Raw genomic sequence first — 25,838 nt, 5'->3', positions numbered from 1 at the left:
TGCATGTGTTTTCTTAATTTGCAGCACGTTGAGCTCTCTCTGCCACTGTAGAATATGGCCCAAATAGCCTCAAAACTAAGTCAGGCCACCTCTGGCACCTTTGGTTGACATGTGGTATATCTGTGGTTTACTTGTGGCCCAGATCTGGTAAACAGGAACCAGTCTGGGCCAAATCTGGGCCATAACAACTTTGCTTTGTAGGAAGGAAAAAACTAATACAGGATTGTATTTGTTTCTAAGATACATTATTTGACGCCATGTGATGAGAGACACCAGAGTAATTGGTTTTAAAGGGCTGGTCCTCCGGTGGCGGGGCACAGGTGCAGCGGGGCTGCCCCTCCTGCCCGGCGGGGCCGCGGCTCGTCCCACTGCGCCTGCGTCCCGCCGCACGCCGAGAGACCAACAGAGCAGCTATTGTTAGCCGAGGAGCCGCCAGCAGACTTTATCCCACACTCACCATCTACCTGCCGCAGACACTCACCCAGGAGCCCCCGCCGAACACCGGAGGCCGAGCTCGGCGAGGAAAGGAGCCAGGGTCCGCGGAAGGGAGGAAGGAAAGACTCGGGAGGAAAGAAGGAAGTAAACACGGACGGATCGACCGCTGGGGCTCGGGACTCAACAGGTACTTCGATGGTGTAGCGGCGGCTCGGACCTTTTGCCTTTTTTTTTACACGCGGGGGAAACACACGGAAAAACACGCAGGAAGATGCCGCTGGGCCCGTGGAAGAAGAAGAACAAGTCGACGAAGGAGCACCTGGTGGAGAACGAGGAGGTCGGCAGCGGTCACGCAGGTGCCGGGAACCCGAGTAAATCCGCCGTGAACGGAGCGGGACTCCCGCCTCCACCTGCCAACCTGCGGCCCAAGCTGGTGTTCCACACGCAGCTGGCGCACGGGAGTCCCACCGGCAGGATCGAGGGCTTCGCCAACGTCAAGGAGCTTTACTCCAAAATAGCCGAGGCGTTCAACATCAGCCCACCGGAGGTAAGAGGTCACCTGGGGTTAATGGGGACAGACGTGGAGGTGGTTTCGTGCTGCGTTCAGGGGTTAAAGCTCTGTTTTCCTCACTGTACCTGAAGGGCTCACGCAGATTTGTATCCAGACTTTTGCTAAGTGCTCAGGGGCGGATTAACCTCCTGGGGGGCGCCAGGGGCAAATATTTGTCGTAGGGGCCCCTTTTGACCCCCACTGTAGTCGGCGGTGTTGTTATTTCCCCAGACAGCCAGAGACCAACCAGCACGCATGAGCCGAAATCTCAAGTAGATTCATTGGATAGAAGATTTATAGAAAAATGAATCCCCCAAAAGTTTATTTTTCCTTTATTTGTTTATCTGACAGGGACAAATCTCATTAATCAACAGCAAAATGATTGTAAATGAGCCAGAGTTAGCTCAACAGGCTCATTTCCATCTGTTGTCTGTCCCTGGCCAGTTTTTAAAATGGCCACCTAAAATTAACATAGAATTTGTTGTTATAGTCAACACATACAATAGCAATATATACAGAGTAATATTCAGACCGGTAAGTTCAATAAGTTGTTGGTAGGTTGTTGTTTTTGTAACAATTTTTTAAACCATAGTGAACTGAACTCTTTGGCCGACATAAAGCATTTAGTAAGTAAGTAAACAAGTAATTCAAGTTTATTTATTATAGCACTTCTCTCAGACCAAAGTCACAAAGTGCCTCACATACATTAAAACACCAGAAAGTAGTAATACGCTATAAATATACAGAAAAACCACAAGAACGCATTGATTCAAACACGATGAACATGGTGAGACAAAAGCCAGTGTGAATGAGTAGGTTTTCAGTTGTTGTAAATAGGGGACTACATAGTTTGTTCGTTATGTTTGTTTTAATATTGTTTTTGACATTTTATACACTGAACAATTAATCGAATAATATAGAAAAACGGTTGTAAGGCAAAATGATAAATAAAAAAAAGAACGACAATACAAAATATAATAATGACAGGTTAGGTCTTGCACTTTGTGTTTGTATGCTGTTGTGTGGCTAAATTTACGACTACTACAGTAAAGGTTTGGGGTAAACAGATTTATAAGTGGCTTTTCTAGAGATTAGTCCCATGGTGGCCATTAAGTTAAACTTTAATTGTGTCAACGCTGGTCAGTGTTCATACAGGCACACCCTGCCAACTCTCTCCCAGCCTGCGCAACCTCAGTCCTCCATGACTGCATCCTCATTGTCACTGGATATCTGACAAATTCATGTTTGCCTCCATTTTTAGGTAGTTCTGTTGTGGCCCTTCGGCATCAGATTCCAGGTCTTGAAAACAAAAGGAGCAGCTTAAACTCCTCAAAGGAAAGTGTGAGCGATATGTTTGGCTTTTGTCAGCCTGAACGTGACTTGATAGGCCGGCGGGGCAGCCTGTTATCAGCCTGGTTTGGAGACATGAACTTCCTTCCCCTCTTGAAGCTGAGAGATAGCTGAGAGTTCCTTCTTTTAACAAGGGGCAATAATTGGAAAGGAATTTCCTTTATTACTTTGTGGCGTTGGTACACAGTGACGCAATAGACTTCACATCCACTGCAGTATATTTATATTTGATCAGTGGAGGACTTTGATATTTCTGACTTGATTGCAGAAATGATTCTGATTGAGACTCAAACTCAGCTGTTTTTTTCTGTCTGTATTTGTTCCATCATGTCTATCAGTCATTTTCATCACTTTCTTTCTCTGTCTAGACTTGTCGGTGCCTTACGCCATGTTCTTTTCAAAGCATGAAACATATTTCTACAGAGGAGTTGAATAGATTAGGGATTTGAGATGATTTTCAGAAGGTTGCATTGTAAGCTTGGATTCAAGAATCATTCCCTACACGCACTGATTTGTTTAAGTGTCCTTGAGCAAGTCACTGATCCTCTACAATCTCCGTAAATGTTGTTCTGTAGCTGATTGTTGAACTTTGACCTCCCTGTAAAAATAGATCATATAAAGTACATGAAACGGTAAAGAAAATACTTTAGTGTGTGATTTGATAGTTGTCACATTGACAGAATGGATTTGTGTCTTTGATTAATGCCTCAGTTCTTGTCAAGTCGGTAGCAGAGAACAATAATAACCCAAATGTCAATATATCAAGCTGTGTTATTAAGCTGTTATTGTCACATTGACATCCTTTGCTTTATAGTTGATGAAAAGTGTGCTTATGTCTGTATATTCCCCTTTTTAGAAACACAAATAGTTGTACGCACACACACACTAAGACAAATAGATAGAGGGAGGGGGTGTGATGTGATAATATTTGGACTCCACAGGTTTTACCACAGGAAGTCCCTCAGGTCCGGCTCAGGCACAGCCCCAAATCTCTAATCAGATAACCCGTCCTGGCCACAGCCAGAGGCGTCCCTGAGGACCCTGGGGATCAGCGCTGCCCAGGGCCTCCTCCCTCCATAAACACCACCCAACCTCACTGTGGTGCGCATGTTGCCCGGGTGTGACCTGTGTCACAATTTAAGCTTCCAAACAAAGCTCAGCTCTTCAGGGATAAAGTAGGGAGTCACATTTTTAATGGGATACCTGTAAGTAGAGCTGGGTACTGGTGCCAATGCGAAACGTAAATGTTGCTACTGGTTCCAAATTTATGCTTTTGGATTATGTTGAGAGGTGTTTCTAATATTTTGTTCTCCCATTTACGTATCAGTGGGGGAAGAGTAAATGTGGAAACACCTCTCATTAAAACGCTGTACAGTTCAACAGCAGCATTTCCTCGATAATGACCAACACTTCCCCGAAGACTTCCAACAAAAACAAGGGAGGATGTACTGCAGGTCTGTTCTTATGAGACTGCATTTATTTATGCTACGTGTACCTAATAAACTGGTAACTCAGTGTATGTAGACTGTATACAACAACATGACTGCTCCCCAAAGTTAAAGTCAATAGGTTATAAACCCCACCTCCTCCATGTTAGTGTATGGGACATGGACCAAACTCATTCTTGGTTGTTGTTATCACACTGTTTGTCCAAGTGCAAATTTTTCTTAATATTGGGTTTTAATTTGTTATTTGATGCTATAAAAACAGGGTGAAATGTCATGATTGACAGGCAAGACTGATCCCGATTGGTCAAGCGCATGTATGGGTGGAACATCGCTAACACAACTCCGTCCCCGATAGCTAATGCAGGCACACGAACCATGACGGTTGCTGTTTATAAACTAGTGTCTCTTTCCCGCTGGGGTAACATGAGTGCTTGGCTGCAGCCGGATAAGAATTATGTAATGAACAATGGTTGTTGTCTTCCTTGTCCCGAATGGGTTAAAGATTTCTCTCCAAACAGACATCACATTGCATCAAAGCATGTGTGGATTGACTGAGCATCTATTGTCGTGTCTTAATTAGACAGTAGACCTTCTGGTTCAGTAAAGCCCAGAGTCAGTAACTTTATTCAAGGGGGCAGAAGTGATTGGAAGGAATTTGTGTGAGGGAAATAAACTGGTGTCTGAATTATAATTATAACAAAATGCAACACAAGTAAAGCGAGTGAAGGCTTTACAGTGCATTGGGTAAACTCAGTTCATTCCCTGTTATCTCAGCCAGCAAGACATCATGGAGCCGTGGATGGGAGGTTCCATGTGCTCTCTCTGCTCAGGTGAAAGTCTGGTTATTGTCCTGACAGCTGCAGAGTTTAAGGTGTGGCTCTGTGACTTTGCTTCGTGTCCACCTGCCCCCTGTTCACAGAAAGCAGCACAGCCATTTGCCTACACTTTGAATATGTAGGCTGTGGTCGTGTAGACAGAACTAAGCGTATTGTTGTTTTTTGTGGTTGTACTTCCCATGTTTTGCAGCCAGACATTTCTTATTCGGGGGAGGGAGGGATTAGGTGAAACAATCTCATTTGAGCTTTAGTCTGCATTTTGTATTAGCTGAGCTGCTGCACTCACTTCCTAGATGGTGTAAAAGCCAAGCAAGCAAGCATCAGGATGAATTACAGTGAAGGCTAACCAGACTTAACTGCATGGGGAGACTATTAAGTGAGAGGCCTCGTAGATCCATCAGCACACGAGCTTGAGTGACTGGTTAAAGCTGTGAATCCATTTTTGTTTCCGTGGGAAACAGTTTGTTCAGAAAACCCTCGGGGGATTTCTGACGCGCAGCAGCATGACTAAAATAACAACACATACACCGGCCACTTTATTAAGTGAACCTGTACAATTCAATGCCGACAATACCACCTTTTTAATAATTCAAATAAACCATTATTATTGATGCTGCAGTTAGTAGTTATTTGTTTACTATAAAAATGTAATAGAATATTCTCCCCTCATGTTTTATAAAGATATAGGAACATATAATTCAGTGAATAACTCTCAAACCTGCACATTATCTTTGTAAAAGTAGAATTTATGGCTGAGATGTTGTATTGGATTTCATTTGGTGGAAAAAAATCCAGGCTACAAAAATCTGTGGTCTCTAAGTGTGTATCACAATATAGCAAATGAATGTACATAATTCATAATTAGATATATAATTGTCTGATTGATGTTCAGAGCAATGACGTGTTTCTTTTTTGTCCAAAGCCTCAATCCGATTTGGTTTCTCCATCCTGAATATAAACGCACATCTAATATGACAAACTGGAACCATCAAATTACTTCAGCATTTATTTGAATATGGAAATGATTACCGGGGAATATTTTTGCCTATAGCATGACTTGTATAACCTTAAATATACATAATTCAAATATTTTAAAACAAATTTGTCGATTGCCTAATCATTTCCTCCCAACTAGTCGGATCATTTTAATAAATTGAAAATAATTGCTGTGGTTTTCCAAGTTATTATTTCCAACATGATAGAAACAAATATGGCCTGCAATTATTTTTCTATTTACTGTTCCCTTATCAGAATTTTAATGATTTTTTTCCCCAGTGGAGACCATTGTTTTTTTGTGTGCGTGTTATATCATATTAATTATACCAATTATATCACATCCTGGTTTATCCTGCGGCATGATGTCGGTGAACATGGTTACTGGTAATTCCATATGTAATAAGCAAATTAGAATGAACCTTTGTGCCAGTGGGCACACCGCACGACTGAGGGAAAACAAAACACTAACGAGGAGTGTGTGAAGCTGCAGAAACAGACCTCGTGTGTGTGTGTGTGTGTGTGTGTGTGTGTGTGTGTGTGTGTGTGTGTGTGTGTGTGTGTGTGTGTGTGTGTGTGTGTGTGTGTGTGTGTGTGTCTGGACTGGACATCATTGTTATTTCAGTGCTTGTTTACCAGAAGTGATGCAGAGGAAAGTCGTGATGTACCAGAGGAGAGTTTGAACTCCTTGTCTGCTGTGACCGTAGAAAAGAGTCTTTCACAAGCCTGTACACAGCTGCTTTTTGTCTTTTGTCTCATAACAACACAGTTAAACCAGGTTTACTTCATTAAATCAGGTTCATTTAAGTTTTTGTTTGTAAGGAAACTGGCAGTGATTTAAAGTGGGGGTGTCACGGTTCTGTCGTCCTTTTATCGTGATACGATTTCAAGGTGGCAAGATAGAAATTAGTCGAATATAACTGACTATGAATGGTTACGTGGCAGTCAGGTAAACATGATGCTAAGGCTACATCCACATTACAAAGTTTTAGTTTTAAAACGCATCACTGTTGAAACACTACTCTTTTCAAACATCTAAAACTGCTGGACCCGTATAAGTTTGAAAAACGGCCTTCGCTTCCTGACTGGTTCTTAACTGTTTGGACTCAGATCGTTTTTGGTTTTAAAACCTCCATACGAAAACATATTGTTATGGATGTAGTGTCATCAGCCGATACCATGGATGTATTAAGTTGTAATCCGCATGGCATTAAACAGTTCGGGTGAATGAACTCAACTAGTTTGTGTTTTGGATGATTTCATTTACTTTTTCCGAGCAAATAAAGTCACATTCGAAAAGTCGTCTAATAAGCTATAAGCCATGAAAACATACGTGCTGTCTATTTTTTATATTTACTTGTGTTTTAAATCATATATATATATATATATATATATCTCATTTTAAACATCTTGTATTGTTTTCAGTCTAAAGCATCTGCACATAATTCATATGTCAACACTTTTTAAACACACTGATCCCAGCTGCTCTGGCGGGGCTCCTATGAAACTCATTACTCCTGCTTTTCAGACCCACCTCTGTGAAACGGTCATTATTATATCACATCCGCAGTCAGGTAAATGATTACACTGGCTGAAACGCTGATGAATGTGATTTCCTGTTTAAAACTCGGCCACACCACAATACACACAGCTTAGATCAGCAGTCCCTGTTAACTGCTAAAACACGTCATGCGGAAATAACAGCAGATGAACACCGGAGAAGGGAGTAACGTTGTTTCACTGATGCACACGAGTGTCTCCCCACTGTGAGCGTGATATTCTCTGTTGAATCTTTCTAAAAACCTCTTCTCCGTCATTAACAGAGCAGTTGAAGAGGCTGTTAATGGAATGTGTGGTTCAGCTTTTAGTCGTCAGTGCTTTAAATGCAGGGGAATATTTCAGAGGGAGCTCCAGTGTATTTATCGAGCTTTTCTTTTCTGCCAACACAGGATTTCTAATTTAACTGTATAGAGAGTTAACGTAGGTGGAGAATTGTAGAGAGATTAACTGGCTGCTCTATATTATTATTATTATTATTATTATTATTCTACAATGTCTGCTGTCTTCCCTTTTGAGCTGCTGAACTATTTGCATTTTCCTGAAAGGGAACAAAACTGTGACTGTACTTTAGTGATTATGTTGCACTGCTACAGTCATAAGGAATTAGAAAAACGTAATAATAATAATAAAAGGAATGAAGTTTGATGCTGAACTCTCAATGCTTCAGGTTGATGAATTTAATTTGTCTTCAAACTGTCCATTGCTGCTGCTCCTCTTTTCAGCCTCTGTCTGAAACACCTGGTTTTAGCTCCCCCCTTAGGATAACTCTGTTGTGATTGGTCAGCTACTTCCAGCGCTTGTTGGAAATGTTGATTTACCTGGCTTTGTTAAGGGGCGTGTCAAGCTAGCTGTAAGGCGTGCGTTATACAAATATGTTGAGTGACATCACAATGATGAGGAAGTGTAGTCCTGATTACTGACGAGGTGATTCAGGAGCCTGAGGGACAGTGGGGAGAGGAGCTTTACTGCCAACTTTGGACTTTTTAATTAGAGATCAGATACCAGGTTACCCAATGCACTACTAACCCTGCATGGAAGTGATGATTGCGATCATTGTTGTATAGCAAGTATGTGAACCGGTAATTACTTAATATTCACGGCTCAAAAAACAGTATCAGAGGCATTTACGATGCTGGTGTCAGTATTGGAACATCTCTATTGTTAACGTTGTAGACTTTCATACATAAAAACCTACATAACACATTAGAGGAAAGACAAATGTCTCCTTTAATTCTAACATTGGCCATATAGCGATAGCATAAACTTACATAAAGCACCTTTAAGCAGCATTAAGTGTAAATATTTAAGTAATGTACAAATACTTTTGAATTTAACTTGAAAGGGCAGTACTTGAAAAAATGGAGTTACATTCCACCTGTCGACTTTGATGAATTACTTTTCATTTTCACCGGCTGAGACAGAACCTAATGCATATCCTCAAATAGTAATGAATACTTTATATAGTGTTATTAATATATATAATATATATAAGTTTTAAAAGACTGATATTATATTTCTAAAAATGGAATAATAGAGGATCTCCATTTCAAGACAAAGCAGGAATTTATGAACTGTTGTGGGAAACCTTCATTCGTACACATCTTCACATCACTGACGCCTCTAAACTCATTATTTTTCATTCTTCTTTTGAAAGCATTGACCTCACACATGGCACTTGTCCTGAGAGATGCTCCGCAGATTGCAGTGCATCTCCTTCCACTTGCCCTTTTCCGTGTGGTTATCGAGGTCTTAGCCAGTGTTGTGCAGACAGTGGGCGGTGAAGTGTCTGTTCCTGTGAGGTCATTGGAGGAGAGACACGTCGCTGCAGTGTGAGGCGCCGCTCTCCGCACCCCCCAGCTACACCCGGCGGTGTGAACGAGCCGTGGCCGTCAGCCCAGCCGGAGGAGAGGAGTGCTGAGAGCTGCTTGTGCTGCAGAGAAGCGGCTTAATGCAGTCGGCCGTCTTGGTAACCGCGCTGTAGGCGTCCGCCTGCCGTTCCTCCCACTCACTCTTGGGTAATAACCTGGCCTGGGGCGGGGGCGGGGTGTCTGTTATGGAGAAGAAAGAAAGAGAGAGACATCAATTCAGCTACAGTTCACCCTTTCCTCGCCGCACAGATTCCCTCCTATTACCTCCAGTCTCTCTCTTTGCCTTTTCCTCAAGCGGCCTCCTCTCCATTATAACCCCATTCTTTAATAGTCCGGTATCCCAAGGCAACGCATGAGGCCGTGTCAGCTGTGTGTGTGTCTGTGTGTGTCTCTGTCTGTGTGTGTGTGAGAACAGCACTTGTTGTTGCTCATGAAAAACAAGGCCCAGACAAGGCATTCCTCGCTGCCAGAGCCTGATTGGTGCACAAAGGTCGTCTTCCTGATGAACCGGTGCAAATCAATCCCTTTCTACCGTGCAACCCCCGGAAGTCGACCTCTAAATCTGTGTGTTTCTCAAAGTCCTACTAGGAAGCATGATTTATATACGGGGACATCTGAGTAGGTTTATCTGACTAACAGAAGCTATGTATAAAAGTAAAGCATATTAATACCTGTAGTGCTCTGTCTCGCTGAGTCAGAGCAGAATATATGATTCACAACCGGTTTACTCCTCGTCCCAGGTTTCATCTGTCGTGTCTCTGTTTTACTGCATCGTTAAATATGGACACTTGTGAATCTGGGTGATCACGTTTCTGTGTCTCTGTGTCCTGCCAAGATGTCGCAGCCACACGGTGTGAAGCCAGATTTTTTTCCATTTCTGGCAGAGGAGGAAAGGTCATTTTCCCCTTTGGCCTCATCACTGTCTGGTCCGGCCCGGGGTCTAGAACACAGCTCAGTGAAATCCACAGATTTAGACTGATGACACCCCCGGGTGGAAGAGGACATAACTGCATAACTTACCCCGCTGCCCCCTGATGATTCCTGTATTTAGCTTTCTGACGCAGCACTTTGTCATCCACACCTTTTATTTTTGAATCTGGCTCAGTTTTCACACTGTGACTAAAATCAGACATCATTTTTTTTAGCTGTGCATAAGAGATTCAGGTTTTTCTGGGTGATTCCTGCACAGTTTTAGAGCCTAAAAGAGAAATGACTAATCAACATTTTTATTTCTCTTTGCTTAACAGAAAGCGCTTATGGTCTTTTTTTATTTGTTTAGCATAACCGATTGACTGTGTGTATTTCTTGTCTTTTTTAAACATATTCTTAACATATTTGTTAACGTCTTGGCACAGATCATGTTCTGCACCCTGAACACCCACAAGATCGACATGGACAAGCTGCTGGGGGGCCAGATCGGCCTGGAGGATTTCATCTTCGCCCACATTAAAGGAATCAAGAAGGAGGTAGAAATTCATAAAACCGAGGACGCTCTCGGCCTCACCATCACCGACAACGGAGCAGGCTACGCTTTCATAAAGGTGAGGACATGAAGCTCCTGACCTGCAGCTGCCACATGGTTTCATCCTCTGCACTGCTGCTGTTTTGTTTTTTATAATAATTCAGTTAAATTTAATGATCACGCGTCATGAGAAACCAAAGGGAGATTTTGACCCGCCATCCAATAAACCAGAATTTCTGATGTGAGCTACACAAAACAGGAAAATTCCTCATTAAAATCATGTAGCTATTATTTATCCTGTCACTGATCAATCCTGAACTGACAGAAAGGATTAGAATATGAATAAACATCATTATTATTCATCAAAGGAGAAAACTGTACTTAAAAAGAAAAACAGACACAACTGCTAAAAAACACATAATAAAACAACCATGCACAAGTAAAAATACAGATAAAATACATCTTCTTTCCGATTTATTTATTTGTAATAACAATCAGATAAGTGTTTTCTGTCTCAAAGGAACTTTATCATCATTCAATTTAACATGCTCTTTCTATGTATGTACAAAACAGCAGCTGCCATATGGGTATTGTAAACTGTAATAACCTGTGTGCATGACGGCCATACTTGTTTTGACAAAGTTTCTCTCAGGGTGGAAATCATGCTTCAGCCTGTCTGTTGCTCCCTGATGCAAACGGGTCTAAGTCGCTTATTAATTCTCAGAGCAAACTGCTCACATGTGCCATCAAGTGATCCTGAAGCTGCACTGCACCTTGAGAAACTGACACCGGGATCAGTTCTGAGAGGCTGTGGCACCACATGAGCTCCTGAGGCGATAAAGTCAAACAGGCTGAACTGGCCATAGATCAGTTTACTAGTTGTTGAAGCTTTTTAATTCCCATACAGAAATAAACATTGTTGTTTATCATTGTCTTTCAGTTCAAATTGGTCACTGATGTGTGTTTTTGCTGTGCTCCCCCCCCCTCTCTCTCCTCACGGCAGCGGATCAAAGAGGGCAGTGTTGTGGACAGGGTGAAGGTGATCAGCGTGGGCGACCACATAGAGTGCATCAACGGGCGTCACATCGTCGGGATTCGACATTACGAGGTCGCCCGCATGCTCAAAGATCTCACCAAAGACAAATCCTTCACCCTCAAGCTGGTGGAGCCCATGAAGGCCTTTGGTGAGTGAGAAACAAGACACAGAAGACGAGGACACTCATCAACACATTATCTGACTGACCCATGAACTTGATCGTCCATTCGATTTTTGAGTTTTGATTCGAGCTGCTTATCTGCTTTTCTCAATTATTTGTTTTATCTCCATCGTGTCTGAAAATAAAATAAATCCCAGTTTCTAAATTACGGTTTCGGCTCTAAAACAATCAATCTTAGAAGCTGTAGCTGAAAAATAACCAGAAACCGGACGGGAGTCATGTCTTAGTTGTGGTGTTCGTCCTAATCATTAGACGACAACAGCTCCACATTATCGGTTAATCTGAGGGTTGTTTTCTTGATTAATAATTAATCCATTAAGTTCAAAAAATGGCATTAACAGTTCCTGGGAGGCCGCGTGATCTCTTCAAACTGGTTGTTGTGTCCGACTAACCTTCCAAGATATATTTAGATATTAAGTTTACTCTAAAATGCAGCAAAAACTAGCAAATGGTCACATCCCAGAAACTGAAATCTGACTATTTGTGTGTTTATGCTCAAAAGGGTTTGGGTTATAGGGTATTTAGAGATTATCTGAATAAGTTGATGTTCTAGTTTATTGTTATATACACATATATTACCCATATAGATGCTATAGTCTGTTTAAAAAAAATAACATACTGCTTCTGCTCTGATTGATAGAAATGCTCGAGCCCAGGTCGAAGGGGGCCAAACCTGCCGGTGACAACAAAATCGGGACGGGGAAGGGGACGCTGAGACTCCGCTCGAAGGGCCCAGCTACTGTGGAGGACGAGGTAAGTGTCTCTACATGATCTCACTGAGACCTGGATGTGACAGCTCAAGTATCAGTGGATGAGAGTTTATGTAAATTCATTCCACTTCACGTCCCTATAGTTATGATGATTTGTATTGTGAGTGTCCTCTACTGGACAGAACGAGCTGTATTCTCCCTTTGGACATTTTAATGAGGAATATATTTTAGGAAGATACACACAGACAGGAAGATATACTCATTTCTACAAACTGCACTGTTTGTCCCCCTCACCGTTGAAAGACGGATGAAACACAACAAGCGGGAACAAACTGAATGACTTGTTTGTGTTTTCCCAGCCGACAGAATTTGAGGAGAAGGCGGTGAAGAAAGTGGACGACCTGCTGGAGAACTACATGGGCATCAGAGACACTGAGCTCGGTGAGTGGTAACGTTACCTCCAAAATAATGATCTACGCTTCATTTTGATGTGATGTAGAAAGTCGGATCTATCTCGTATCTGCTCCTCTCTCTCCAGCTGCCACGATGGTCGAGGTCGGCCGCGACAAGAAGAACCCGGACGAGTTCGCCATGGCGTTAGACGAGACCCTCGGGGACTTTGCTTTTCCGGATGAGTTTGTCTTCGACGTGTGGGGCGCCATCGGTGATGCCAAGCAGGGAAGATTCTAAGTTTCCTGCCTCTCCAAACACACACACACACACACACACTCCCTCCTCCCCCATCTCACCTCTTCTTACCCTCAGAAGCCGACTGGACAAACTTCAACCTGCACAAACAGCGGTGGATAAAGTGTCTACCACCATCACTTAGTTGTAGCTTTGCACTTGGGTGGAGAATCTGTGAGAGTCCACTTCAGCTAAATTGGATCACGTAAAGAATTTCCCATGTCGGGGTTTCGGTGTAATCTTGAAAAAGATATCCGTGACATGTGGAGTTCAGTTTCACACACTGGACCTGCCTCTCATGTACAGAGGTGTTGGTGATTCATCCAGATGTTGTCTTGAACTTACGCACGTCCCACGAGAGGCCGGATCCCTCCACCGGCACCTGATGCTATTCCTCAGTCAGACCAGTTAGACTAGTCAACAGTGACTCATCACACTGGTTGTAAATGGTACGTGCACGACCTTAAATTGTAAAAACAATCACGCGGTTTTAATCATTCTTTGCAGCTGTGTCATTTTGAGTATACAGATGTGTCACACAGCTCTTTATAGGCTCTTTTTATATGTGAAAGTGCTGCTGATTTTCTAGCAGCAGCAGCATAGTGTAATTATAGTGATTGTAGCAATATCTCTCTCCCGTCTTTTGAAATCTTTTAGATGAGCTCGTGGTAGAGAAATATCACAGCGTCGACATTAACGTTACTTTACTTTGTGATTCTCTCTGTGCCCTTAAATGTCTCAGCATGAGCCTTGCGTCCATCCGTCAGAGACCGAGCAATAAAGAGGGTTTTATCTTTTAAATGCCTTTTTTATCAGGGTTTGACGACACATTCCACCAACATTCCTTATGTTTCTCCTGTTGTTCTAGTCTGTTAACATGAATAGTCAAGTTTATTTCTCTTTTTTTTTTTTTTTCCTGTAATTTATTTTATCGTGAAAAATCAAGATGCTGTAGGACATTTTGTGCGCCGGGGACGTGGCGCGACACGGAAGCCATTTTTAAGGCGGCGTCTGGAATGGGATCACTTGCAATCCGATGTCTTAAATATAAATGCACTCGCATTGATGTAACCGCACTATTTAAAATCACTGTCAAACTGAGTTTAAATAGTGACTTGATTAGTGTCGTCTGCTGATGTTTTAACTGTTCACGGCAGTTGTTTGTTTATTGTTTGACAAACCATAAGGGATCACTATTGTTAATAGACAATAAAATGTCATATAGTTATCGCTGCCGTGTCATTATTGCTCACAAGTTAATTTGTTATCTGATGATGTATAAAAGGGAGGGAAACGTCATGATTGACTCGTGACTCTGGCTCTAAATGCACAATTTACTGGATAGAGGAAGTGGAGATGTGTCATCCATCTTTATTTGGTCTAAAGAAAGTATTTTCCAGATTTAAGAGCAAAATAAAAATTGTTGGCTACTTTATAAAACATGAATTTGGTCAGAATCTGTCCATAATAGTAATTAGCACCATTCTATTAGAGCACAGACACACTTGTGTTTCACTTTCTCTTTCAGGCCTTTTTAAACTCTGACTGCTGTGATGCTGATGAATAATAACCATGAACACAAATTACTCAATACAATAAACTTTATTTGCACACTTGGTCGTGTACGTGTATAAAATACATTGAGATATTTCACCAATGTTTCCATCCTTCATTCAAAGAGTTTAACAAAGCTGGTCTAAAAAATACAGAACTGTCACTTCACAAGCAGGAAAAACAAAGAAAGTTATGCAGATTAAGCTAAGTAAGTAGATAAATTTGCAGGATTAAATGAATCGTTAGTATTTTAAAGAGTGGAGAACAGAAATCAGAGGTACAGAGCATGTGGGGGGGTAGTGCACGGTGAAGACTCAACGTACTGAGGAGGATCTTTGGAAGCACATCACTTTTAGGTGTTAGAATATTTATCTTGGTGTGTATGAATACTGTAGCACTGCTGTTGGGTGAAAACATTCAAACTGGTTCAAACTGAAAGGATTTCATAATATTCTACGACGTGTTTAATGAAACTTATCCAAAAGTAAAAGATTAAACTTCTTGGCTGTCGGGAGAAAAAACGAGGGATTTCACTTCAGTGGTAGAAACCTGGCAAACGGAGGATGTGACGTTTCCATCCAACAACAGACGAGAGTTAATAAAACACTGCAGTTAACTGGGCTAGCTTGAGTTGTTTATATCCTCTACAGACATTAACGTTACAGTAGATGCCATTTTAACTAAGTGTTCATTACAAGGATAACATGTTTTAAAACAAAGATGGGGCCGATGAGCGGCGATTCGAGAAGAAAGAAACCATACAACAAATGGTTTGCTCAGTGAGATGAACTCACTGTATGAGGTGTGGTGAGGATGAATATTCAATGTTGGGGGGGTTGGGGGTGTTACAGGAAGCTCAGGCTCAGGTAGAGGAAGTGTAGCCCTTACAGCCTGATGCCCGTCTCCGCCTCCTCACAGCTCATCGCCGGTGTGACCCAGCTTGAAGGCGTCGCCCGTCAGCTTCTCCTGCGCCTCCTTCATACCGGACACAACTGAGGGGGGGGGAGACACGAAATATGATTATCAGCCATCAACAGTCTGGATGAGAAATATTTGAGCAGCAAGACAGTTCACATCATCATGACAGAAACTTTGCTCGACTTCATTAACTACTCTGAACCCCTGATCTCTGGGATCTTTTGGGTCGTCACTTATTTAAAGTTCTTTCAGGGCATTTAACCTTAATTTCATCAGACAGAATAAAGTGTGAGACGGGTAGAGTAGGTGGGGATGTCATTTCAATGTTAATGTAAAACTACTAAAGTTAAAGCTCAGACTTTCATTTAGCATCCATTACTTTGAAAATGAAATGTGCTGAGGTACAAAGCCTCAAGAACGATGAATATCCAAACACTTATTGTCTGAGATGTTTCCTCTGAGCACAGATGTGACTTCCTGTAATGGGGTAATAGTTCCCGCTGAATATTCTCCACAATGTAAATGTTCGCTCTCTGCATCGTTACCTTGTTCTGCGCTGCTGTAGAAGTACTTGTAGTTTGGATTTCCGTTCTTGTTGGTGATTTCCGGATGGACTTTGCCGCTGGGATCTGTGACAGCAACAAGAAGAGGTTTGGTTCAGTTCAAATTGAAGCTTGTATTTAACACCACATGCAGGTGTTTTATTATTTTTGTCAAACATCTGTATTGTTGTCCCATTATCTCTGTGTCCTACGTGCACTGCAGTTAATTCCCCGATCCGATCATTAGCAGCAAAAGGTGACGTCAGTTTTCATTCTAACGTTAAGGCGACATGTTCTTATCCATGTAAACAGAGCTCACTGAAACGTTATCAGCCCCAAAATGGTCAGAACAGAAAGACCCACTGTAATCAGTCTATCTAAAGGAATCCTAAACAGTGTTTGCATGTAGGGCGCCCAATCCCCCCCCACGTACCGAGGAAAAGAATCCGTGGAATGTATCCACCGTCGGGACTGAAGGTTTCGTCCTTTGGCTCCTCCTCATCCTGTTCAGATAAGACAACTGATCATTTACGAGTCGGGAAACAAATCTCTAACATCTGATGTCTGAGTTCCATCACTGTTCACCACAGTAGATTGAAGATACTGTTAAATCCACATCAAATGCACTTTAATACCTCGACTGGTCAAATAAATTATGGAGATGTGTTCTTACCTCCAGGTTGATCATTACAAAGTTGTGTGCAAGTTCAGAGATTTCCTTGGACTCAGCAAATTTGGGCTTCAGTGCTGATGTAAAGAGGAAAAACACAAATTATAATTATCTTCCAGGACAATGATGAAGTCACAGTTCATCTTTAAAATGACGAGTGCTTCAGAATTCAGCATTTAAACATTTATAATGTGGAGAAAGACAGAAACTTATTTTTGCCAATATTACAATTAACTTTCAGGTCACAACAGTTAAATATGAGTGGTTGGTTGTAAAATAAAGTGCTAAACCTCAAACATACCCTCCAGCCTTTAATGATCATGTCTTGTTTGTCCTGTCGAGCCACATTACAGGTGCTGGTTAGACTGGAGGGTTTCGGCTGATTTTTCACTATAGATCAGCTGATGTAAACATTCAGAAGTATGTGACTATTTCAGTAATGTAAAAGTTACTGATTTTGTTGTTTTCTCTTTTATCCATTTTAATGATGGTAGTAAACATACAGTCGGACGCCTTCTTATTAGAAAATCCAGCCTGTGTTTTCTCTTGTGATTAAAAGGGACAGAGCCTTGTTTTACCTTTGCAGGCTCCGCACCAGCTCTTGTGGACGAGGACCATGAGCGGCAGACCGCTGTCGATGCAAACACACGAGAAAGTCTGTCACACTTCAACACTGAAAACCAGTAAATCAGATCTATAGAGCTGCAACTGTACAAAATGAAAAAATGCACTCAAACGTCTAAGCTACTGAAATCCACTCAGTTCGAGGCCTCGGGTTAATGTGACAGGAAGCGTCTGTGACGACTCTTCCAGGTCAGATTCATCCAGGAAACATTAACTCGAGGGCGACGGGACTCGGTTGTAGACACCTGAGGAAGCTTCTCTGTGTCGGCTCACCTGGCCTCAGCCTCTTTTCTCCCATCATCCAGTGTCCTCCAGTGGATTTTGTCTCCGAACCCTGTGGGGAGAATGAATGGTGGGACTGGTTTTATATTTCTACAACAGGGTGGGTCTGCCCTAAATACAGCAGCAATACAAAGACAGTGTGGTCAGGAGACGATTTGCAAAAACAACACAATGAGACGTAATTCAATATGAAGCTGGAATAAAGAGCTGACTCTGTCACCGGGAACTATTCAACCAGCTCGAAGGTTTATATGATCATCAACACAGGAGTGGACACAAGGTGCTTCACAGGTTAAAAATGAGAAATAAAAATAGGGGAGGGAATCGCAGGGTGACTCATGATATGATACGCAATACATGGCCTGCGATAACAATGATATCACCATACAGCAATTCTGCACTAATCAAATATTAAGAAAATCATATTTTGACAATCTCGAGATCTGTCTGAAAGAAGAAGAAGAACACAAAATGCCCCTAAAGAGCAGTTTTGTATCAGTTTCACAGAGTTTGACACAAACTGAGATGAAACAAAGTACAAACACTTTGTAACTTTTCAATAACCACATGTAAATAACCATAAACTGGCAAAATGAAACTATATATAAATAAAACTAAATAACAAAATAACAATATTTGGTGCCAGCACATCGATAATCATATATAGATACTCGTTATAATTGCATAATATGTAACTTGTTAAATAATCCACATCTGCCATCTTTCAAATGTAAAATAACCATAAACTGGCAAAAATATAACTTGAAATGAATCAAACTTAATAACTAAATACAGATAATCGTATCTCACGAGTCAGGATGACGATATATCGATATTTTGTCCCACCCCTTTGCTAAAAAGCAAATAATAAGAAACCATTCAATTTGAAGATCACACAGAAATAGATACAGAAAGAGTAAAAACAAGATGATATAATAAGAAACGTGTGAATTGGAGTGAGGTTGACAGCTCAGCACCACCACACACTGATCCAGGACACACACACACTGATCCAGGATCCTGACACAAAGACAGCCAGTGACCCAGCAGCTGATCTGGGGACAGGGACTCACCTCTCGAGCTGGCCGCTTCCACCACGTCCTGAAAACACGTCAGAGCCACGAGCAGCTGCACGGACCACAACACCAGCATGTTCACAGCAGAGTTCTGCATCTTCTTCCTCTTCCTCTTCTTCTTCTTCTTCCTCTTCCTCTTCCTCTGTTTCCTCTGCAGCAGCAGCTAATGGCAGACAGCGTTCACCGCTAACCAGCTGTGACCCGGAACTCCACACCGCTGCACTTCACAATAAAAGCCTCGCTGGTGGAGTTGGTGAAATGTGCGACGCAAAGAGCTGCTCCTCCTATTGTTTCTGCTTCCGGGGTGGTGTAAGTGACGTCACATCCCCCACCACCACCGCGTGCTGCAGCTTCATTTGATAAAGCCAGACGGAGAAATGCTGGACCGAGACCGGAAACGAGCACGGAAACAAAAGTTTAAAAAGCAGCACGCTCGAGCTTTGATGTTCTAAAGCGTCAAAGGACCTGAGAGCACTGAACAAGTAATTCATGATAAGGTTTCAGAGGCAAAAGTTTAGTTGTTGAATTGGTAAAATCACCAACATATTTACTGTGTCTACAAGTTTTGTTGAGGCCTCTCACATCTGAAATGTTCCCGAAGTTTATTCTCCTCCAGCAGGAAATTGGACAAAAATAGTTACAGTGTCACAAAGGAAAGTAGAGAAGCTTTATCTCAAATATATTCTATGATATTTTAAAACCTCACAGTTAACGTTTTACAAAGTAATTACTGTTTGTAGTTTGTTGAGAAAAGGGAAAAGTTGAGTTGTATCAAAAGAGGAAACAGCACGATGAGCCTGCATGAGTATGTTTACCTGTATGAGGAATCACACTCCTTTGAATTAGTCAACAGCCATAGGTAACCATTGCAATAAACAATTAATCTTTTCAGTCATTTTTCCTGACAAATAAAACAAACATTTCTGATTCCAGCTTCTGACATGCAAGTATTAGTTGAAGCTTTTTTTCTGAGTATTTCTGCACTTTGGACTTTTTAAAACATTTTGATCTATGTGAAAATGTAGACCACATATTTAATCTATTCATCACATATAATAAACAATGAAAATGACCATTTACCAATGTTGGCAGAACATGACTCAGTTACTCGGCACCTCCTCAATGACGAATGATGAATGATTTACAAACTTCCCTCAAACTACAGTCAATCTTTACTGTGTGAGGTTTGTATTGTTTTTACAAATTTATTTTTATTGTGTTGTTGTTGCTCGTGTAATTGTTTTTTGCAGATTGTGAATGTTTCTTGTTCTCAGGCCTCTCTTGGAAAAAAAAGTTCCCGATCTCAACGTTACTGATTAAATAAAGATTAGATAAATAAAATAAATAGTGCCCTGCCTTTTCCCTTTCACCACCCAGAATACGGAAACTGTTATTGTGAAAGCCCGGGGCGGAAGTGCGTGTTGTTGCTGCTGCGTGTCTAAGCTGCGCTGCTCCAGCCTCGTTAGCATCGGGATCTGTTCCTCGGGCTGTCACTGACTCTTATCAACGGTAAAAACACAAATATCGTTATTTCACCGAGTCGTTTCATCGTTTAACCCGAAGTTGGCTCTTTATTCAACCGCGAAAATAAAAAAACCCTGCTCGTTTATCTCACCGCATTAGCCGCCGTGCTGGTATTAGCCACGTTAGCCGTCTAGCTAGTTAGCAGCCTCGCTAGCCACCCTTTTAAGCTAATTAAATGTCGTTTTGACGCGTGGCCTTGTGTCGTTTTCTTCGTGTTGTTGTGTTCACGTTGTTCGGTGTCTTAAGTGAATCGTGTGTGTCACTGTCAGAGGATCGCTCGCCTGTTAGCAGCCAATGCTAACGTGTGGAAACGCGAATTGTGCTAGCTCTTCATTGCTTTTCATCAATAATCACGTGTTGCCCCCCCCCCCCTGAAACTGAACCGTGGAGACCTTGTGTTTTCTGATTGTGTTTTTTTTTTTTTAAATGAAAACAAGGTAAAAAAATGTAATTATGTACAATTGTTAATAAACGTGTGTTTCTTGTTTTAATCCAGATCACCATGAATCAAGAGAAGCTCGCCAAACTGCAGGCACAGGTCCGGATAGGTGGAAAGGTACATTTCAGTCTCCCAACATGTCTTTGATGAATCGAAACACCCAGGAACCCAGGTTTACTGTGTGTAGCTTTGGTTTCGGTCACATGTGTAGGGGCCCTTTAATAAAATCCACCCGTGCCACCTTAACGATTTACAGGAAGATGAGGAAAACCCCACTAAAGGTCCACTTGCACGTTTTCTCCCTGAGCTTTCGACAGTCATGGCCCTATCTCTGTCAGCATGTCACAGAAGTAGCTGAGTCAGCAGCTGGGATCGTGTCATGTAATCTTCATTTTCAGCTCAGTTCCCTGATGAAGACCATGCGATGCAGCTGAAAGCGTAAGACGAAGATAGTAACTGGACTTGGAACTAAATGTCCACCATCAAAAATTGAGTTTCACGCTGATTTGTGCTTAACTTTTGAGGTGTGAGGTTTTAATAGAGGACACTTTGACTTTTTCCCCCTCCTTAATAAATATCAAAACCACAAAACAGTGACACAATGGTGTCTGATGTCCGGTGTTTAAATCTCAGTGGGGTTTGGTTGTTGCAGTTTCGTTTTTTAAGGAGTGTGATGGAATCCAGCATCTGCCAGGTCGTTCCCCCTGACCTCAGCATTCCCTTTATATGGAGGCGGTGGGAGGAGGATTTATCTGTGGCCTCTGCGGCTTTGTTTCCACTTAGTGTGAGGTTGTCAGCCACGCACTAGGTGGCGTTATTTGCTATTTTGCCATGAAGTGTGAAAGGCCTCTTTCCACATTGCACCATACTGTCATTCTCAATTATTTATATACACATACACAGAATTGGTATATTTACCAGAAGTTACGAGTGTATCCCAGACTCTCGACAGCATATTATGAGTCAGGAGTTTTTTAAATCCTGGGCGTTCACTGAGGATCATGTGATTGTTGAGTCACTATTTGGGAAGTGAAATCCTCTGGTTGAGTAAAAGCATAAAAATGAGATGATTGGTGGATTTACTTTCTGTAGTTCGACTTGTTTCTAATCATGAAGCCAATGAAACAATAATAAAAAATATGTTGTCCAACATGGACAAGACAAGTCAGACACATGTTCTTGGTCGTTTGGTAATCTAATCCTTTTATTGGCATCCACACCTGTTCTTTCATCAGGGAACAGCCCGCAGGAAGAAAAAGGTTGTTCACAAAACGGCAACAGCTGACGACAAGAAACTCCAGGGCTCTCTGAAGAAGCTGGCAGTGAACAACATCGCAGGGATCGAGGAGGTGAGGCATCTCCCATCAGATTACAAATATAACTAATGTCAGTGATGTATTTCTTTTCTCTGAGAGTTTGTGCTTTTATCATTGTTCTGTCAGAAGAAAGATAAAGACAAGGGGAATCCAACCAAAGGGTTGTAGTCAGTCCCTCGAGGGTTTTTTATCAAACAAGCTGCTTCTAAGAGTTTCAGTTTAGTCAAAGCTCTACAATTAGATAAAGCATGAGGTTAATGCAGTAGCTTTTCTTTCATTCAATCATAAACTGTGTATGAATATATTTTTTCCCCCTCTCAGGTGAATATGATAAAAGACGATGGGACGGTGATCCACTTCAACAACCCCAAAGTGCAGGCGTCTCTGTCCGCCAACACCTTCGCCATCACGGGCCACGCCGAGATCAAGCAGCTGACCGAGATGCTGCCGGGCATCCTGAGCCAGCTGGGAGCCGACAGCCTCAGCAGCCTGCGCAAGCTGGCTGAGCAGTTCCCACGGCAATGTGAGCACACGCACACACACGCTTGTACTTTGATGGTCACAAAGTTACAGGGTCCGCCTGAATACAAGAAATGAGTTTTCAGTGGAAATTAGGCTTTTAAAAGGGGAGGATGTCTTACATTAGAGGACAAGAGGCTTGTTCATATCAGATATTCCGTATGAATGGAGAGACACAGTCCAACACAGTCTTCTGCAAAGAGTGTTGCGTTCTGGGTTATTTTTAGCCTTAATGTTGTTGAGCTAGCAAGTGTTTTCAGCTGTCGTATTGTGAGTCTTCAGTTAGTCGACCATAAAAGTGTTTTAGTCCATTTTCACCTGCACAAGCTTCTGAGGGCTGGTGATAAGTGTTTTGCTGCAACAGGGGAAATACTTTTATGACAAGTGAAAACACGTCCGCAGCGTCTTTGACGTCTTTAATACAGAAATGAACCGGAAAAAGCTCAAAACGCTGCTGGAGAGAATGTTTTAATGGCTTTCATGAGCCTGACAGGAGGGAGTGTGAGGATGTGGATGAAGAGGAAAGGCTGCACAAATGTAGGTTGTAGATATTACAGAATTTCACTGATGAGGACACTGACCAATTCATTTATTGTATTGCTGTAGTCTTGGGCCTTATTTTCTGTCATACTTTGACTGTTGTGACTGTTAAAAGGTTATGACATTGCAGCTTTAGATCACATCACATCTCAGGCTCTTTCCTAATTGTAGAAGTTAAGATTTTACTTTTACTGAGCACTTCAAGAACCTCCGTTCCCTGAAGAGCAGCATCTTTTTATTTTTGCAAAAGTGTCTGTTTCACTGACCAGGTTTCATCTGAAGGTTTGAGAAGAGTTAAGAAACTTATCGTTGACATCTTGGGTCAACGAGTGAAAGATCAGAAAGGAAGAATGTGAAATAGAAACAAGAGAACACATGAACAAAAATCTTACTTCTTTTAACTTGTTGCTGAACTTTGAAATCACTCGTATTTCTTTATGCATTTTTTAGCAATGGACATGAAAGCAGTCAAGGAGGAAAATGCAGAAGAGGAGGACGACGATGTTCCAGGTATTGATGGAGATGATTGTTTTAGTTCTTTAATCTATTGAAATTGATAGTTATTCAGGTGTTGTTCCTCCAGCTCTTTGGTGAAACAGTGACTCGTCATTTTGCTGATTCTGATGTGTGGTTTTCTGTCTCTCAGATCTCGTGGAGAACTTTGACGAAGCCTCAAAGAACGAAGCAAACTGATGAATCCTCCTTATTCCTCCGTCAGCCGTTTTTTATTTTTACCTCTCGCGGACTCACATAGGGCATTTCCTGTTGTGGGGGAAACGGTTGTTAAAGGTGCAATGCATCATCTCCGGAGACGTGAACCACTTTGGTTCAGCCTGCCACAGCAGCAAAATACAACCGTGACAACATCATGCAGATTCAGTAGGTTTTGATTTCAGTAGGCGTTGATAATGTGGACACTCCGAGACACGAGGATCTGTATCCATCTCCGCACCCAAAGGACTCAAACTACTTAAGAAATACTTTAAGCTTTCTACATGGTTCAACGTGGCTAGTATTTAAGAGATTGTTTATTAAATTACAATTAAAGTGAATGAGTAATTCATTTTACATAGAGTGGTGATTATGAATTTAATAAAACATTTTTGGGCTACTCACGCTTCTCTTTATTATTTGACTTTTTTTGGATTTTTATTTGAAAGGGGAAAACTGTCGAATAAAAAAGCTGCATTACTGTATTCCTCACTCCTGAAGTATTAGTTGATGCTGATTGTGTTAATAGAATAAACCACAGTGCACCGCTTCCTTTACACTTCCTTGAATTCATGGATATCTGAGCTGTTGTGTGACGCAGTTATCAAATGAAATTTAAACAGCTCAAATCTTGTTAAAGTAGTTTGATACATTTACTCATTGGTAAGTGCTGAATTAATACAAATAAAAGAACCATGGAGAAGTATTAAAACTGAAAAGTAGAATATAAGATTACTCCATTACAAGTCAAAGTCCTGCACTCTTACATAATTTACTGAGAAAATTAACTAGATATGCAGTCGAATGGCCTCTGTCAATGTTTAATCATAAAATATTAACACTGATTTAGCAGCATTTAAATGATGCATCTGGTCAAAATGAATCTTATTTTTACAACTATATTTTACTGTTAATTTCCCTGTTGTGTGTTAAATCTTTAGAGATATTTGAGGTATAAAATGAGTAATAAAACTCAGTATTTAAGTGTAGTGTAGTACAAGTATACAGCGGCAGAACATGAGAAAAACAATTGAATAATTTAGAGTTTCTTTAAAGTATTTGTAGTTTTATTACATTACTTTTGGTTGTGGTAACTTAAACGGGCTGTTGGCCTCTTGATATTGATGGAAAACCAAATAAGTCGTGTCACCACAATGTAGAAGTTCTCCAATAATAGTCCTGCATTCACAACTTTTCTGAAGTTTTAAATGTCAGTTTATACTTTTTAAGCATACAAAATAAAGCAGCAGAATTGTTGGGGTCAGTTTAATGTTAATGTTAATGTTGATATTTATAATTAATTAAATTTTAACTTATGTATTGCTATGATAGTTTATATCTAACCCAATGTATTTTGTTCATTTACAACTACAATATTATTTGATTAATTTTCACTTTTACACACTGCAGAGTAGTAGTAGATTTTTTAAATATATATTCTTAAACTGAACTATATTTTGTATGGATGTAAATAGCATTAAATAAGTCATTTCTGGTTCTGGACATTTTAATGAGCACGTGCAGATGACTTAGTTCTTTGATAAAGTAATTGTAAAGCTAATGGAAACCAGTCCTAGGATCGGACACAGTGTGCAGACACGGTCACCGGGGAGGAACCACCGGGCCATTTTGGCTCCAGGGTGTCGTGTCGCAGGCGGGACGGAGCTGCGGACCCGCCCCGGGGCTCAGCACCTCCAGCGGCCCGGTTAGAGCCAAAATGTCCCTGATGCTGCAGCTGCTGGAGCACAGAGCAGGAACCGGAGGCTGCATCAAGTTACACTGAGAGAAGTGCTGCAGCAACACAGGAAGCCACGGAAGTAAAAGCCCGTAAAATTGATATGCAAAGACTGTGGTGCTCCTACAAACAAATGATAAAACATGTGCATGCAAACATTTTCTCTTTATTTAGTAGCACGTGAGCAGTGTTGCACCATCATTTAAAATGACTTCACCTGCTTCACTATCAAAGTGATTAAAATTACAAGTGAACTTACATGTTTGTGTCTT

At 41.4% G+C, this 25,838-nt stretch overlaps 3 protein-coding genes across 3 annotated transcripts; 2 read left to right on the top strand and 1 right to left on the bottom strand.

Moving 5' to 3' along the window:
• The first annotated feature begins 139 nt into the window (after positions 1-139).
• On the top strand, positions 140-14,346 carry gipc2 (GIPC PDZ domain containing family, member 2). Its single transcript, XM_035169520.2, has 6 exons — positions 140-982; positions 10,396-10,581; positions 11,506-11,686; positions 12,360-12,472; positions 12,789-12,870; positions 12,968-14,346. The coding sequence occupies exons 1-6, from the start codon at positions 707-709 to the stop codon at positions 13,117-13,119; spliced, it is 990 nt and encodes a 329-aa protein (XP_035025411.1). The 5' UTR covers positions 140-706; the 3' UTR covers positions 13,120-14,346.
• Positions 14,347-14,699: 353 nt separating this feature from the next.
• Positions 14,700-19,010, bottom strand: txndc12 (thioredoxin domain containing 12 (endoplasmic reticulum)). The gene is made up of 7 exons (XM_035169521.2): positions 18,780-19,010; positions 17,698-17,758; positions 17,379-17,431; positions 16,804-16,877; positions 16,564-16,633; positions 16,134-16,217; positions 14,700-15,662 (listed from the first exon to the last, which is right to left on the bottom strand). The coding sequence occupies exons 1-7, from the start codon at positions 18,877-18,879 to the stop codon at positions 15,583-15,585; spliced, it is 522 nt and encodes a 173-aa protein (XP_035025412.1). The 5' UTR covers positions 18,880-19,010; the 3' UTR covers positions 14,700-15,582.
• A 1,151-nt stretch (positions 19,011-20,161) lies between these two features.
• LOC118118166 (transcription factor BTF3 homolog 4) lies at positions 20,162-24,231 on the top strand. Its single transcript, XM_035171111.2, has 6 exons — positions 20,162-20,291; positions 20,803-20,862; positions 21,981-22,094; positions 22,383-22,584; positions 23,571-23,630; positions 23,767-24,231. Exons 2-6 carry the CDS (start codon positions 20,809-20,811, stop codon positions 23,811-23,813), a joined length of 477 nt encoding a protein of 158 aa, XP_035027002.1. The 5' UTR covers positions 20,162-20,291; positions 20,803-20,808; the 3' UTR covers positions 23,814-24,231.
• The last annotated feature ends 1,607 nt before the right edge of the window (positions 24,232-25,838 follow it).

This window comes from Hippoglossus stenolepis, chromosome 11, assembly GCF_022539355.2.
Source record: "Hippoglossus stenolepis isolate QCI-W04-F060 chromosome 11, HSTE1.2, whole genome shotgun sequence".
In the NCBI taxonomy this organism is placed as follows: Eukaryota; Metazoa; Chordata; class Actinopteri; order Pleuronectiformes; family Pleuronectidae; genus Hippoglossus; species Hippoglossus stenolepis.
The sequence above is the reverse complement of the archived record's forward strand: the minus strand, read 5'-3'. Positions and strand labels throughout refer to the sequence as shown.